This window comes from Ranitomeya imitator, chromosome 4 (assembly GCF_032444005.1).
Source record: "Ranitomeya imitator isolate aRanImi1 chromosome 4, aRanImi1.pri, whole genome shotgun sequence".
In the NCBI taxonomy this organism is placed as follows: domain Eukaryota; kingdom Metazoa; phylum Chordata; class Amphibia; order Anura; family Dendrobatidae; genus Ranitomeya; species Ranitomeya imitator.
This window is the reverse complement of record NC_091285.1, coordinates 259,557,014-259,574,847: the sequence shown is the minus strand read 5'-3', so window position 1 is coordinate 259,574,847 and position 17,834 is coordinate 259,557,014. Positions and strand designations below refer to the sequence as shown.

General features: G+C 41.5%; 1 protein-coding gene across 1 annotated transcript in view; it reads left to right on the top strand.

The window, feature by feature from the left end:
• ZDHHC17 (zinc finger DHHC-type palmitoyltransferase 17) overlaps nt 1–17,556 on the top strand; it is a 71,838-nt gene extending 54,282 nt beyond the window's left edge. The window contains exons 10-17 of the mRNA XM_069764549.1: nt 3,259–3,359; nt 6,587–6,711; nt 8,067–8,129; nt 8,314–8,407; nt 9,171–9,254; nt 11,442–11,599; nt 13,742–13,836; nt 15,955–17,556. Coding sequence (XP_069620650.1) covers nt 3,259–3,359; nt 6,587–6,711; nt 8,067–8,129; nt 8,314–8,407; nt 9,171–9,254; nt 11,442–11,599; nt 13,742–13,836; nt 15,955–16,093 — 859 coding nt within the window. The 3' untranslated portion in view covers nt 16,094–17,556. The remainder of the gene's footprint in view (nt 1–3,258; nt 3,360–6,586; nt 6,712–8,066; nt 8,130–8,313; nt 8,408–9,170; nt 9,255–11,441; nt 11,600–13,741; nt 13,837–15,954) is intronic.
• Nucleotides 17,557–17,834: the final 278 nt, after the last annotated feature.

Here is a 17,834-nt window from a genome sequence, read left to right as displayed (position 1 = left end):
GAAAAAGATACTTCCTGTTTCTACATACTAGGTAGAGAAAAGAGAAGAATTAGCTGGGTAGAAAGGCAAAATGAGCAATTGTAAGTACACAGTGCTATATAATGATTACTGCAATATATTAAGAGGATAAAAACTTTGAGTGCTTCAAGTAAACATAGCAGTGCACGGGCATAGGGAAAATGGCGTGCTCACTGCTATGCTGACGTTTTAGTACATTCAATAAAACGCCGCCAGATTCAGCACGTGCACATACAGTGAAAAAAGGTACGGGGTAAGTATATCCATAATTTTAATTTAATTCTTTTTTTTTTTTTACAGAAATATGGATCCCAGGGCCTGAAGGAGAGTCTCCTCTCCTCCATACCCGGGTACCATCTGCACATGAGGAGCTCACTTTACGCACGGTGGATATAGCCACATGTGTAAAGTGAGCGTTTCAATGCAATCCTATGGCGGCGGAATCTCTGTGATTCCCCAGAAATAATGAACATGCTGCGGATATTACTGCTATGTGCGGAATCCCATAGGATTGCATGGGAATGCGGTTTTTAAGCGTTTTTATGTGTTTCCGCTGCGGCAAAAAGTGTGGCAGAAACGCATAAAAAATGCAACGTGGGCACACAGCCTAAGGCTGCAGTCAAACTAGCGTAAAGCATCAGATGCGATATGCTAATGACCCTCGGCTCCCGCTCTGCTGTGAGCGTGAGACAAGTCAGCGCTCACTGTAATCCTCTCATGCGAGAGGATCGGAGAAACATTGCAGAGGAGACTGAGAAAGTAATTTCTCCATCTGCTCCGTTGCCTGTTTCTGTGTATACGGACTGCTCAGGGATGCCATCGGAGTGCAGTCTGTTTTGCACGCCCCCATAGACTTGTATGGGTGTGTGTGATCCGAGCATAGGAGCCTCCCATAGCATGCTGCCATTGTTTTCTCATTCACAATCAGCATGAGAAAACAATTGCAGATCTGCCCTGCTCCATAGTATAAAGGTACCGTCACGCATAACGATATCGTTAACGATATCGTTGCTTTTTGTGACGTAGCAACGATATCGTTAACGAAATCGTTATGTGTGACAGCGACCAACGATCAGGCCCCTGCTGGGAGATCGTTGGTCGCTGGGGAAAGTCCAGGACTTTATTTCGTCACTGGATCTCCCGCTGACATCGCTGAATCGGCGTGCAGGGCCGCGCTTAGTAACCCGATGTTTTCCCTGGTTACCATTGTAAATGTAAAAAAAACAAACACTACATATACTTACATTCCTGTGTCTGTCGCGTCCCTCGGCGTTCTGCTTCCCTGCACTGTCAGCGCCGGCCAGCCGTAAAGCAGATTACAGCGGTGACGTCACCGCTGTGCTTTACGGCCGGCGCTCAGTTAGTGTGGGAAGCTGAAGGCGAGGGACGTGACCAGACACCGGAATGTAAGTATATGTACTGTTTGTTTTTTTTACATTTACAATGGTAACCAGGGTAAACATCGGGTTACTAAGCGTGGCCCTGCGCTTAGTAACCCGATGTTTACCCTGGTTACCGGGGACTTCGGGATCGTTGGTCGCTGGAAAGCTGTCTGTGTGACAGCTCTCCAGCGACCAAACAGCGACGCTACAGCGATTGACATCGTTGTCTAGATCGCTGCAGCGTCGCTAAATGTGACGGTACCTTAACACTGGGCCGAGTGCTGTCCTACAAAGCATCACATAGCACTCAGCCGCGTTATGTGAGCGAGGCCTAAAGGAGACCTCCACCTCATGACAAACTACCATTCTCAAATGATGGCTCCCAGGCCTGTCAGAAATGTGTGTAATCAATGTGGCAAACTGCCAGTAAGCCAAGATGGCAAACTAATGTTTAGTCTGGTAGAATCCTGTTACATTGTGTTCTCATAAGTGTTTAGTGAAGGTTCAGGCTGTGTGCACACGTTGCGTTTTTTTTTTTTTTTTAGCTTTTTTTTCCCTATAAAAACACATAAAAAACGCATACATATGCATCCCATCATTTAGAATGCATTCTGCAAGTTTTGTGTATATGTAAAAAACGCAGCATGTTCATTATTTTTTTGCGGATTTCCCACTATATTATTGCATTTGGAACCTCTGGAAAAAAATTACAAAAAATGCCGCAAAAAAAAAAAAACCACATGAAAAACAAAAAAAAACGCGAAAAAAACACATGCGTCTTTCTTGCAGAAAATGTCCAGTTTTGGTCAGGAAATTTCTGCAAGAAATCCTGACGTGCGCACGTAGCCTTACTTGCTGTAATCATTAAACTTCTTATCTGCTGTGTGTCCAAAGATGAAGACATTGCTGGAATGTATACGTGTATGCAGATTACGCAACGTGGTCAATGTCTGCCTACATTCCTGTATTACACATAGGTGCAGCTGGTATTAGGTCATCCTATATATGGCAATATGTAGCTTTTTTGAATTTAAAGAGATACTCCAATTTTTTACAGAAAAAAAGGAAAAATAATAAAAAAATACTTTGTTAGCATTGTGTTTTCCTAGGTAAACACTGCTGTTCTGGTGTGCCTTTTTTAAGCTTACAGTGGCTTATATTGGAAAATATTCCAAACGTGTGCTACCTGAACTCTCAGAAATGGTGGAAAGTTCTGTGTGTATAGTATGTAATCTTGCCCTCGCTTAGGCCACACGCACACATTCCGTGTATGGTCCGTATTTTACCTCAGTGTTTGTAAGCCCAAACCAGGAGTGGGTGATAAATACAGAAGTGGTGCATATGTTTCTATTATACTTTTCTTCTGATTGTTCCACTCTTGGTTTTGACTTACAAATACTGACCAAATACTGACTGTGTGACCATGGCCTCATAGTGCACCTCCGCTCTGTTCACATCCTGTTTCTGAGCCATTCTTGCCCAGAAAGCTGCAGTACATCAATCATTTCCATAGGGTCCATTTTCACTGGACATATACCAAAAAAGTGACCTTTTAGCATCTGCGGGGGTGACATGTGTTTTTTCTTTCTTTTTGTTTTTTTTCTTCTGTATAAAAGCAATGTCGGCTATGTAAAGAGATGCATCATATATATGTAATATGTGTGTGCATGATCACATGTACTCCCAAATTGAACATCTACAATTTTGCCTTCCTTTCTACTCTGATGACGGTAGTTGCACAGAAATTGTTTTGCTTGTCATAGATTGTTGGGAAAGTTTGTTTTTTTCCCCCTGAATTATTGTGTACATGATCGAATATAGATTCACTTTTATTAATATTATTTTTTTGTTTTTGCAGGTCTTTCTTTGATCACTCAATGCATAGCGCTCTACCACTTGGGATATATCTGGCGACCAAGTTTTGGATGTATGTCACCTGGTTCTTCTGGTTTTGGAATGATATCCTTTCTCATAGTCCAGTAGCAGTGGCTTGTTTGGCAGGCTAAATTCCTCTAAACTTTTCTGCGCCTCTTTTGTTGACCTTCCTTGTATAGCAAATAGTGCTTCATGCCGTATCTAATGACCAGTGATGAGCGAATATACTCGTTACTTGAGATTTCCTGAGCACGCTCGGGGGTCCTCCGAGTATTTTTTACTGCTCGGAGATTTAGTTTTTCTTGCCGCAGCTGAATGATTTACATCTGTTAGCCAGCATAAGTACATGTGGGGATTCCCTAGCAACCAGGCAACCCCCACATGTACTTATGCTGGCTAACAGATGTAAATCATTCAGCTGTGGCAAGAAAAATAAAATTTACGAGCACTAAAAAAGACTCGGAGGACCCCCAAGCATGCTCGAGATATCTCGAGTAACGAGTATATTCGCTCATCACTACTAATGACATTTATGTAGCGTAGACAAAGTTTAATGCAATAGAATAGTATGCTTATCCATATTACTCATAAATTGTCATAAATTTGGTGGTTGGAGCAATTTTTTTGTCTTTTATACCCATCATTCATAACGCATTTTTTCCATAGTACAGATGTTTTCCAGATAAGTCAGGCAGGATCTCGCACGGCCCCCATGTCTGTAAATGACATGTTGTTCCTGCAGCCATCTCCAGTCCCTCCTGTTTCCTCCGCTGTGTGTTCCTCTGATTTCATGTCATCTGCTGACTCATGGCATTCAGCGGTAAAGTCTACTTGCTTTCCTTCATTTCTCTTCCATCCGGCCATGAAGGCAGCACATAGTTAAATGATGACGTCTGTCTAGACGTGTTGTGGGTGAATCATACGTGACTTGTTTGCCTGGACCTCCTCTGCACTCATTTCCTTTAGCTTCATATGGGAGCTTTAATTCTTCTTCACTTCTTATGAGCTTAGTGAGAGGTAACCATGGTCTAACTGCTCATTGAAGAAAAGAATGGAACGTCGGACATCGTGGTTTTTACGCCATGCTGCTCCATGTATTGGGTGTTAATTGCCAAACTGTTAAATCGGATATTAACGGGGTAGTCTCACTTTTTTTTTGGAAGAGCTGCAAATGTTTTAGACTAAAAAAGAAAGTGTGAGTTGTACTTCCCTGATAAATTTAAGGAGTTGTTTTTTTTATGTCGCCTTAAAGCATTCACTGTCCCTATTCTTTTTCTTCCCTTTTTTTGTTGTTTATTCCTGTTGGGACGCCTACCATATTTGCCCCCACATGGGATTTATTTTTCAAGCGCCTCTGGTTCTTTGCTCATACTTTTAGCGTGGAACCAGTGTCCCAACTATTTATTGATCTATTTTTTTTTTTTTTTATTCTAAAGACAAAAGAAAACTTTTTTTCTCCTTCCCCCTTCTTTTTAATTATACTAGAGACCTAAACATCCAATCATATGATCGCTTATATAATATACTGCACCTCTCCTCTATAGCAGTCAGTGGCATTAATAATAATACGGTAATTTAGTTTCTATTTCTGCAGCACTTTACATGAATTGCCAGTACTTACTGTAAGGCAAGTATTGTGCCCCCTTTAGAAAGTATGAATGACTTTTAAAGGGGATATGTGTCACCTGCCACGAAAAATAAATTTATCACTCCCTTAATCCGAGTGACTGAGCCCTCTTCTTCCCTGCACATAGAGCAGGGCCGGCACAGGCAGCGCACTGAGTGGCGTCATCGTACTTGGACGCTGACCTCTTGTAGAACGGTGTCAGTGTCAGACCAGGGAGCCTCTGGATCCAAATGTGTCCGTATCATGTTGATGTCGATACAGATCTCATAGAGGCAATCACTTGAGGATCCAGGGTACCCAGCCAGATGTCCGGGGTATGTGCCTGTCCAGATCTTTGGTGCTAGAGATGCTACTTTAGGGTTTTCTTTTTTTTTTTCACATGTTAGAGGCGGTTGCCTTGGGCACAAAATTCTAACACCACACTATGCCACTGATTGCAATGTATTATCTGTCCGTGTTAAATCCGGAGGCAGCCTTTTAGGCATACACACATTGCTAATCATATGGATGCTTCTACCTGCACTGTATTTTTCTAGCACTTGATACATACTATGTAAATGCATGGCCTCAACGAGTTAAGTAAAATATTACAACATTTGCATTTTCCAAAGTCAAACCAACATAATGCTAAAATCTTGGCACTGTAGTTGTTTGGCATGTAACAATTCATAGGGGTAGCTTGTTCTACAGAAATGTATGGAATTTACGCTTTCATCCCATGATTGTCGTATGACCACGAGAACCCGTCTTGGATTTTCTCATCGCTGTTTTGTCTGCTTTTCAGATCTCATGATTGAGTCTTTGCTATTCAGAAAGTGTAGTCTGTTCATCTAAAGGTACCTTCACACTGAGCAACTTTAGAACAATAACGATAGCGATCCGTGATGTTGCAGCGTCCTGGATAGCGATATCGTTGTGTTTGACACGCAGCAGCGATCAGGATCCTGCTGTGACATCGCTGGTCGGAGCTGAAAGTCTGGAACTTAATTTCGTCGCTGGATCACCCGCTGACATCGCTGAATCGGCGTGTGTGACGCCGATCCAGCGATGTGTTCACTTGTAACCAGGGTAAACATCGGGTTACTAAGCGCAGGGCCGCGCTTAGTAACCCGATATTTACCCTGGTTACCATTGTAAATGTAAAACAAAAAAACAAACACTACATACTTACATTCCGGTGTCTGTCACGTCCCCCGGCCTCAGCTTCCCTGCACTGTGTCAGCACCGGCCGGCCGTAAAGCAGATCACAGCGGTGACATCACCGCTCTGCTTTATGGCCGGCGCTTACACAGTGCAGGGAAGCTGACGCCGGGGGACGTGACAGACACCGGAATGTAAGTATGTAGTGGGTTTTTTTTTTTTTTACATTTACAATGGTAACCAGGGTAAATATCGGGTTACTAAGCGCGGCCCTGTGCTTAGTAACCCGATGTTTACCCTGGTTACCCGGGGACTTCGGCATCGTTGGTCGCTGGAGAGCTGTCTGTGTGACAGCTCTCCAGCGACCACACAACGACTAAACAGCGACGCTGCAGCAATCGGCATCGTTGTCTATATCGCTGCAGCGTCGCTAAATGTGGCGGTACCTTAACTGTGAGAGTTCGGGATCACCCCTGACCCCCACCAAAGCTTCAGTGTTTTAGTTGTGCCTGTCACTTTGGTGCTTTTCCTTAATTTGTAGCACATCTGAACTTTCTCTTCATCCATCTTCCATTTTTGGCGAACAGTGTTGCACTGTTTTACAATTTTGGGAATTCCTGGAAATCTGATCCAGGCATTATCAAGGCCACGGAGGAACAAAAGAAAAAGGTAAATTGAAATGTAGCTCGGTCTTGCATGAATCAGCCACTGACTGCAAATATGGAACTATTCCAACTTCTTGTAAACCCTTCTCCACATCTGGTTGTCATTTACAGCTGCCAAGTGAAAGCTTTTCTTACTTGTTTGATAATTGAGTGGTTGCAGTATGGGACTGCAAATGTTACTACATATGATATCAAGCAGACCGAACTGTCCAGTACCAAAAATAACAAAAAAAAACACTTTTATTCATGCAGCGAGCTTATCGTATAAAATCCTACCCACATAAACTCCCTCTCTGGCATTTTAAGGCTTTAGTGCTTGCTGTCATTGCTTTTTTTTTTGACTAATTGATCCCATGAAATGTGTAAGCAGCTGATTACCTGTACAATGTTGGATCGATCTTTTGCAGAAATGTACATTACGTCATTGCCAGTGCTGGCTTGAGAGGATAATTATATAAGATTTTAGTTAGAAATAAAGAACATATACTCTCAACATATTGGCTGTGTTTCTTGATGACTGCTAAATGCCTCAGATTTATCTTGTTAGAGGCGCTGTCTGGCCTTTGGCTACACTATGAGGATTTACTGGCACCAGGAGTGGGCAGACGTGACAGTTTGCATACTTCCGGCCACATTCCTACTAGACTTCTCCAGCTTTGCTCAGTTCACTTGTGTTTATCAAGCGCAGACACGTCTAGTCGGCACATGACCGTATGTGTGCAGATCACATACTTGCAGTTGCTTACCCACCGCTCCCGGCACTGGAGAATACACATAGCATGCTATGCACAGGATGTGAGGATTCACAAGGATTCAGAGACTGCAGACTTGCAGCCTAAGGCTGGTGAGAGCCCCTTTTAGCACTAGGGTCATTGGGCATATTATGGCTTTATATAATATAAGACCTTTATCAAGCAGTAATAAGACACCCATAGACTTCTATGGTGGTTTACAGTACATATGTCTGTACAGCTGATTTCATGAGGGGGTTATCCGATGTCAAAATGAATCCAACAGGAAAAAAATAATGGCAGATTCCTGGATGCTGTATTGTGTAGCTTTAATAAACCCTTAATACAGCATTATGAGGAGGACTATGTGGCGGCACACTGTGCCTATGGTTCCATGCACCTGAGGCCTCTCACTTACCACAAATAGGCTAATGTAGTAAACGTTTCTCCTACTAAGTTAGGTTCTTTCATACAAGAGCAGAGTCCTTGTTCCATTATTGCCGAGTGCATATGAAAAGTAAGATGGAACTTTTACTGAATAATTTTAGGTATTTTTGTTGATTTAAGGTGTTTTATTTTGTAGTGAAATGGTGCTTGCATTAAATGTTTGGTATTTTCTCATTATTAGACAATTGTTGAGCTTGCTGAAACCGGCAGCCTGGATCTGAGCATATTCTGCAGTACCTGTTTGGTGAGTATGTGAGAAATAAAAGTCTCAGCCTCACTAGAAAAAAGCATTAGAGAATGGAAATTAGTCACATTTAGGGGAAGTACACAATAATGGGATAAGTGCCATCCTGTAGTTAGAAAAATTGGAAGATTTCCATTTATTGAAAAGCTTCTAAAAGTGATGCTTTCTGTCATCCTATTCACAGATCAGAAAACCAGTGAGGTCTAAACACTGCGGGATCTGCAATCGTTGCATAGCAAAGTTTGACCACCACTGTCCTTGGGTTGGCAACTGTGTAGGTATGTTGTAGAGTACAGTACACTTATATATTACTAGATGGTGGCCCGATTCTAACACATCAGGTATTCTAGAATATGTATGTAGTTTATTTATGAAGATATAAGAATAATGCAATGAATACACAGGATTTTCCGGGTAAAATATATACATTATCATTAAATTTTATTGCTCATAGAACTTAATACAACTGAATGAAATTATTAAACAGATCATCAAAATATATAAACCATTACATGAATATCTAACTGTATTTAAATAAATCATCAGACGAAAGAAGTACATCGACACTATAATATATTTGTGCGTGGCACTGTGACTGACAGAACTTGTTCAGTAAGCGTGACTGAACTATGTGGCACTGTGACTGACAGAACTTGTTCAGTAAACGTGACTGAACTACGTGGCACTATGACTGACAGAACTTGTTCAGTAAACGTGACTGAACTACCTGGCACTGACAGAATTTGTTCCGTAAACGTGACTGAACTACATGGCACTGTGACTGATAGAACTGCGCCTGTCGCTGATTGGTCATGGGCGGCTGGCGCGACCAATCAGCGACGCGGGATTTCCGTTCCAGACAGAATTAGACAATTATATAGTAGTTGTTGTAGACTTTGGTTGTTGTGCTGCAAAAATGTTCTTGATTTCAGAAAACCTTTCTTGCTGTGTATTGACTAGATTAATGCAATCAAAACTTTTGAAAAGTAACCGCTGTGTCCATAGGATAGTGATCTAACACCTTGGTGTGAACCTGTTTAGGTGCAGGAAACCATCGCTATTTCATGGGGTACCTCTTCTTCTTGCTGTGCATGATCTGTTGGATGATTTATGGCTGCATTTCCTGTAAGTATACATTTCTGTTTTGAATTAAATTATTTGGGCTAACAAAGTGGTTGACACCTTTTTATCATTTTAGTTGATTATGGTTTGAGACTGATGATTGATTATTATTTTTTTTATTTTTAACAATATAATTCAAATATTTTTTTTTACTGCAGTTTAACACTTACACTCATTCAGACTACAGTATATTTTCTCATATCCACAAAAAAGTCATCAGTGTGCCGGATCAGATTTTTAGCCGTGTTTGTTCCGTGTGTCAGTTTTTGCTTGCTACCAGACATGCATGAAAAGCAGACAACACTAAGATCTCATCAGAGTGCAGTTTGCGTTTTTAACACACACAGACTTGCATTGGAGAATTGGCTACGAGAATAAAAGCAAAAAGGAATGTTTTTTGGTTTGCGAAAACTCAGGTATGTGAACAGCCACATAGTTGTGTGTTCTATCGGTGGTTTTCACTGATGGAACACACAGTACTGTGCATACGTTTTAAGCAGATGTGGAAACCATGCTACAAAGCACGAGTGCTTTAAAAAATAGAAGTGTTAATAGTTTATTTTTTATCAGTTAGCAAAATGAATAGCCAAAAGGAAATTCTAAATCGGATCAATATTTGGTGCGACTACTCTTTGCTTTTATAGCAACATAAGAGTCCATTCTTCTAGGTACACTTCCACACAGTGTTTTTAAGGGAACACAGCTGGGAGGTTGTTCCAAACATCTTGGAGAGCCAACCACAGATCTTGTGGATATAAGCTTCTGCAGTTCCTTCTATCTTTTCATGTAATCCCACACAGACTTGATGATGTTGAGATCAGGACTCTGTTGAGGTGATATCATCACTTCCAGGACTTCTTGTTATTCTTAATTACATTGACTGTATGTTTGGAGTCATAAATTCGATTCCAATCCGATGCCTCCCTGATGGTATTTCACTTTGCTTATTGTCAATTGAACAAAATAAAGTAACACTTTTTTTTTTCATAAAGCATTATTACTTTGCAGGATTTTTTCCTCACTTTCCTTTTGCACAATACTGAATGGACATCTAAATGAGGCATTATTGTGAAATATGTGAAGACTTGAATTTTTGGGCCAGGGCTAGTGATTAGCAGACAGAGATACAAGTAACTACCGACCTAAGCTGGATATTTGGGTATGGCAATACCTAGTATCTCTCAACCAGGACCAAGGTTTCTCAGTGACTTCTAGGAGTACCAGATGGAATGCAGTAGTACTGCCATTTTCTGCTTAAATTACACCCCCACTGCTCCCTGTGCACTATGTGTGTGAACAATTGAGAAAGAAGTAGTTACATTTTGTTTTTCTCTATAGTCAGTTGTGTAGTAACTGACCACTAGTTATCAGATCTGCTGCGGCTTCACAGTTCCTACTGTTGCCAATATATTGATACAAAGTCACATTAAAATAAAGGCCCTGACTAGCAACGTAAAACACAGTAAGACATTAAGGCTACTTTCACACTAGCGTCAGAATCTCCCCGTCGCAATGCGTCGGGGAGAGATTCCGAAGCTAGCGTTTGCTGCATTGCACAATGGGTGCAGCGGATGCATTTTTCCGGCGCATCCGCTGCCCCATTGTAAGGTGCGGGGAGGTGGGGGCGGAGTTCCGGCCGCGCATGCGTGGTCGGAAAAAGCAGTCCGTCAGGAGCAAAAAACGATACATGTAGCGTTTTTTGCTCCCGACGGTCCGCCAAAGCACGACGCATCCGTCGCTCGACGGATGCGATGTGTGGCAATCCGTCGCAAATGCGTCGTCAATACAAGTCTATGGGGAAAAAACGCATCCTGCAAGCACTTTTGCAGGATGCGTTTTTTCTGCAAAACGACGCATTGTGACGGATTGCAGAAAACACTAGTGTGAAAGTAGCCTAAGAAGAGATCTCCTTCATTTGCCAAAATAAAGGGTCATTGAAAGCTGCCCCACTCGATATTATAGCTCTGAAAATCTGTGTTTTGGAATGCAAAGAACATGCATACCCCAACATTGAAAAGGCAAGGCACTTAAGTAGCCCTTGTTGGGTGACACACAACCGATTGGTGGAAATCCAACGTATCACCACTGATATCTTAAGAAATATTCTGATGATGTGCTAAAAGATACATAAAACTAGAGCTTCCACATTAGTTCCAGCAAAGTGCCATATTGACTATTTTGCTTTTCTAGATTGGGGAATACACTGTGACACTACATACAGTAAAGATGGATTCTGGACATACGTAACCCAGATTGCCACCTGTTCACCCTGGATGTTCTGGATGTTCCTCAACAGTGTGTTTCACTTAATGTGGGTCGCTGTGTTATTGATGTGTCAGATGTACCAGGTAAGGATATTCACATTCGTTATTGGTCCGGATTTCGCAGAGCAAGCGCAGTATAATAATGATTCAATAGAACGTATAAACTGCTACCATCTACCTCTATCACCATTTATTCCCAGATATAATCCTCAAGACATCCCTCAGCAGACCATTTATAGACCTCGTTGATGATACAGGAAAAAAAAAATCAAGAAAAATAGATTGCTATGTATAACAAACTTTGGAATGAAAAGTTTTAAGGGTACAGGCACATGGGTCAGGCTGTGGATTTCCTGTTACAATCCCAGCTTTGATTTATCTCATCCACAAGCTGTCGAGAGAACTTTCAGTGTAATCTGAGTGGCGCTACAGATTTGACGTTTATTGCATATCAATCTGTGCTGTGAATTTTACCCTGAAATTTCACAGTAAATCTGCATTTTTATCTGCAAACTTCCCCTGTTTGGTACAGATTTTGTGGAGCAGTAGAAATATCCGATGTGGATGTTCCCCCTAATGCTTTTTGTGTTTCATGGTCAGATATGTGAGATGACTGCTTAAAGGGGTGTCTGGTCCTGGTGTTCAAGTCTGCAGGGACTCCTTGACTGCAGACTATAGCGCGTAGTGAGTTCGCTGTCGGGATTCTCCAGTGCAAGCGCCGGGAGCAGACAGGCACATTGCTACAAGAGTTGTCCGTACCAATATACAGAGCGAGGCTAGATACGTCTGTGTCCGAACATATGCAAATCGCATACTTGGGGTAACATAACTGCCCATTCCCAACACCAGAGAATCCTGGCAGCACCCACTGTGCGGGCTGTGAGGGTTCACAAGTCTGCAGCCACATAGTGACTGCAGAGTTAAGCCTCAAGCATGGTCAACCCCTTTAACTCTGAGAAATGTGTTGTATGTGGAAGCAGTTTGTTCTTTCTAGTTTGCAGTTTCCATTTATTTTTGTAGAGTAAAGTAGGGTTCTAGCCAGTCAAAATGGGAGCAATTTAAATTACTTTAATATTACTAGATTAACAAGTCATTTCCTATGTTATTACATCTGTCCTTTGGATACAGAGGAATACTGACACGTGCTTTTAATTATAATCCGTTAATAATGTGTGTCCATGATTCTTTCTCTATGGACATAATGCAATCTTTACATAAGATTTGCTGAATTGGGTAACTACATGTAAATATTTTGTTTTATTAAATATAGAATTTAATAGTTCAATTCAATGAACTGTTGTAAAATGCATTATACGAGGGGCGATCCAAAAGTAATGATAATCAATACTAAACACAATGAATATAGTCAAAAAATAAATTTATTTTTCTACATAGTCTCCTAACAAGTCTATACATTTAGTCCATCTCTTTTCTAAACTTAGAATTCCCTTCGAAAAAAAATTCTTGATCTTGACCCTCTCTTCGATCTGCCAATACAACTTCTTCAACTTTTTTCACGTTTTCTTCATTGAGGGACGTGGATGGGCGTCCTTCACGATGGTTATTTTCCGTCGATGTTCTTCCCAGCTTAAATTCCTTGTCCCAGCGTGCAACTGTGGAATAAGGAGGAGAAGAGTCCCCCAATGTTTCCACCAAGTCGCTGTGTATGTCTTTGGTAGTCACTTTTTTCAAGCAGAGGTATTTGATGACAGCTCTGAGCTCGTTTTTTTCCATTTTGATGTTCACTCCTCGGCAGTTCATATTCAAATGAATGTAGCTCCCGGGAATCGTGGTCTATTTAAGTCATTTTTTTTTCCTGGACTAGTGGGTACCTAAGAGAGAAGAAAACATTTTATTTTAATTTCTGTGTGCAATAGAAATAACCGATTATCATTACTTTTGGATCGCCCCTCGTATAAAGATAGTCTAGTTCTAAAACAAGAAATGAATGTGTTGTACTTATCCTACAGCTGTGCATTTTGACCTAATAATACTCCTCTCCGCTCACCTTTTTGTTTCTTACTTCTTCTTTCTCCTGTAAACATTGACCGAACCTACTCACTTCTCCCTTTTCTTTTCTCAGCCTCTGTTTCCTCCTGTTTGTAGTTGCAAATAAATCTGAAGTTCAACTAACCAACGATTGAGTGCCTATTAGATTATAAATTCAAAATAGTATTTTCTGCAGTGTATAATAACAAGACATTAATGTGTAACTGATGTTCACAGATATCATGTTTGGGAATTACTACAAATGAGCGTATGAATGCAAGAAGGTACAAACACTTCAAAGTCACGACCACTTCAATTGAAAGCCCTTTCAAGTAAGCAGCGGTTTCCTCCTTTCTGTCAGGTTGTCCTACATTCTGGCAGCTCTGAAAGTCCAGAATATGTGAAATATTTCTATTGTGGGTGTTTCAAACAATCAGATTTATAGATTTTATTCATTTCCCCCATAAAATATGATGCCAACAAGTGTCCCCCAAACACCGTGTGATCCCCACAGAGCCCTACACTTAGTAAATTGGGCCCCACAGAGTCCACCATACAGAGTAATGGGCCTCACAGAGCCCTCCATACAGAATAACAAGCCCCTCATAAAAACAAAATAAAAAAAACTTGCCACTCCTTATTCCCCCTCTGCTCTGGTTCTGGCTGCGAGTGCGCTGAAGCTCTTCACTGCTCAGCACTGAGTGTGTGAAATAGCTGAAACATCCAATGGGGAGGGAGCGGACTGCTTTCCTTTCCCATCATTGCTTTTAACTCTAGCGATACAGTTGAAAGTGCGATGCTGGGTGGTGGGGCGATGCCAGCGTCAGAGGTCCGATTTGGCCTGCAGACCAAAGTTTGACATGTATGAGCTGCTATCCTCTTTTTAATCATGTGATGTCAAAGCACTAATAAAACAGACGAATTAACTGGGTAGATGGGAAAAATTAGCAATTGTGAGTATGAAGCGATGGCCGGGGGACCACTACGGTGCAGGAAGACTACTGTACACAAGATGAGGTGCAAACAACAAAGGGTAGATTTATTGGAAGGCAAGGAATGAAGTGGATGAGGAAGATGCAAACTGGTATACAATGGCAAAACATAATTTACAAGAGTTATATTCTTTAGCTTGTCCGTAAAATAGCACGGTGCTCCAACTGTTAGACTCAACATTTGTCACACAAGTAAATGCAAATGATAAACAAAGAATTATGCTTCTCTATGTATAACCTCCCTGGCCTTTACTAAGCAGGCCACATGGCTGCCGTGTTTTGACTATTGAAGCCTACACTAGGCCCTGACATGTGCACAAAACAGTAACAAACTCACGGTGATGTTGGGGACTCAGATTCAGTCCCTGGGGGCCCCCAGCAGTCTAGTACGGTGGTGCGCACGGCTCTCTGCCAGCTCCATGAAACGTGGTCTTCTCCTTGCTCTCAGTATCTTCGTGGCTCCTCGAACGAACACAGGACGGCCACCCTCGCTGCTCCCGGAAAAGTCTGTCCAATCTCACAAATCCACTCCGTTACAAGATGTGGGTCCTCTCTTGCAGCTATATCAGGACACAGTTCTTCTCTATTGCAGCTATTAGCAAAAAAGTTCTCTCTCCAGCAGCCTCAGCTCACACACACAGTTCTGGCTCCATCCCTGCCATCTGCACAGTCCAGTCCATTATTTAGTCTATTGCAGGGGAGAAGAAGAACATTCCATCACGCCAGACAAGGGGGTGCAGTCTCTTAAAGTAACAGCGTGTTCCTTACTGTTCACAACAGCACCACCCTCCTACAAGTACACAGAGCTATATAATATGGTGATTGCAATATATTAAGAGAATACAAATTTTGATTTAAGTGCTTCTTTAACAATCAATCTACCTGTGTAAGCAGGCTATTAAACGACCCCTGATGGATTAATATTTATTGAGCAGTGGTTGTTTAGAGCAGCTGGTTGATCGGACCTTAAGGCAGAGAATTATAGTCTTCCAACATATAAAGCAAAAAAAAAAAATACAAGAGTACAAAGATTCACAGGAGCCTGGCCCAGGGTCCACAACTGTACTCATCTTGGCGTCACTGGGGTCTAGTGCTCAGACATGCATGCCAGCATACTGGTTGACCAGTACCGGCTGAGGGAGGTTGTAGGACCCTGGTCCAGCTGCTACGCTGCGTGACTATGGACACCAGACCAGGGTCTTGTTCATCTCTGCTCAACACTGGTAAGAATATAATTTTAGACTGAAAGTCTAACCCAAATAAATGAAAAATCCAAGCAAGATCTGGATCTGTAATGCTTAGTTAGTTGTGAGTAGTATGTTAGATTTTACAATTTTTAACCCTTGGACCATTGTCTTATTTTACTTGCTTCCTGTCTTGGTGAATGAGTGATTTGTTGCCGTGCATATCATTGTGCTTCTGATTAAAGTTTTTTTTTTTGTCTCCATCACATTACAGCCATGGATGTATCAGAAATATCATAGACTTCTTTGAATTCCGATGCTGTGGTCTGTTCCGCCCTGTAACAGTGGACTGGACAAGGCAATACACAATAGAGTATGAACAAACATCAGGCTCAGGTTATCAGCTGGTGTAGTCTCCGCAGAAGATCCAATATGAGTGGTACCTGAAGATGTCTCTTGCGAAAACTTGCCCCTTGAACTATAGCATGCTGTTTGTAGGGCTATTGATAAATCTTACAGTACCTTCTCTGTCAGCATTTTATCAACCACAGTGACCATGGACAGGACCGTCTGCCCGCACTGATGTAGAGAAAGAAGATATTGGGGTGTGGGGGGGGGGGGGGGATTTTAACAGATCCATGCGTTGGAAATATTTTGAAGAGCCGTGAATCTGCAATCTGTATTTCTGTTCTGTGTATTTTTTTTAACGATTATTTATTTTGCACCATTCACAACCAAGCATGGCATCTCTCTCTCGACAAGCTTCAGTCTTGGTCTGCTTGCACAGAATCTATTCATTGCCCCCTTTCTTTCTGAATACACCCAGTGGAGTGAGACTTTCTAGTACACCATCGAGATTTCCTAATGTGGCCTGGCTTGATCTACGATACTGTGGCATTTATTTCCTGTAATGTGATCCTCTAGTTGTGCTCTATCATAGTGTAATTGAAAATGTGAATCTTGATGCTGGCCTGAAGGATCCTACTTTTTTTTTTTTTTTGGGGGGGGGGGGCATTAAGCTTTTGCGATTAACTTGATGAAGATGTTACATACACACAAATATTAATGATGAATGTATGTTTCCTACATTGTCTGACTTTCCGCTGCCCTTTCAATCTGGAGATCTGATGCAAAGTTTCCCTTTCTGAAGTCCAGCAGTTGCATGCAAGTAGTCTTCTATAGGAATCTAAGGAAACTTTAGTAAATCGCCAAATTGCAATATTAAGAACTTGTTCAGAGCTGACTGGATCCCATATTCCCGTCCTGGACCAAGCTCTTTTCACACTGACTAGATGGCACTGGATACGGATGTGGAGCCAAAGAAAATATGGTGGTTGTTTTTTGTTTTTTTGTTTTGTTCCCATTTTCTGTGCAATTTAGAGTATTCTCTTGTGTGTTAGTCTCTGGGGGTAGAAATTTTTAGTGGCACATATATATTACTGGATGCTATGTCATATTGTCACTTTATAGAAGCTCCGCTCCATACGTATCCACTGGTTAGCGGCCGGATTCTTACCGTTCTTAGCCAAGTCACCTGTAACATAGACGATAAAACAATACTGTGATGACACGTGTACCTGTGAGCTTCAGGAGCCCCCCGAACGGTTAGGAACCCTCTCATTCCGATGTAAGCCTGCTACGCTACTGCTTTGCAACTTGATTTATATTTGTTACTTTTTTTTGCAAATTAATTTCGGTGAGATATTATAAGGGACTATATGGAAAATGATGATCTACGTGAATTTATTGTAAGCCATTAATATTTCAAGTCATTCCGCATTTTTTTTTTGGGGGTGGGAGGGCCGGGTTAAATAGAACAGTGAAAAAGCATGTTATATAGTTGAATTTTATATGCAGTTTAGGTTAAAAACTATGTAAAAGGAAAAAAAAATCACCAATTAGAATTGCTCCTCCCTTTGAAGTCAGTGGGAGAAGGGCTGTAAATATGCAAGGAATAGGGTGAAAAACACAGCTCGGCGCTGGTCATTTGCAGTGTGTGTATAGGAATTTATTTATTTGCCAAAAAAAGATATTTAAACAATGTAGACGGCCTTTTTCTTTTGATCTTGTCAGATCTAAAGTCTAAACACATTTCTGTTATCATTGAGGGCTCCTTCACACGTCTGTAATTGGTCAGTATTTGTATGCCAAAAC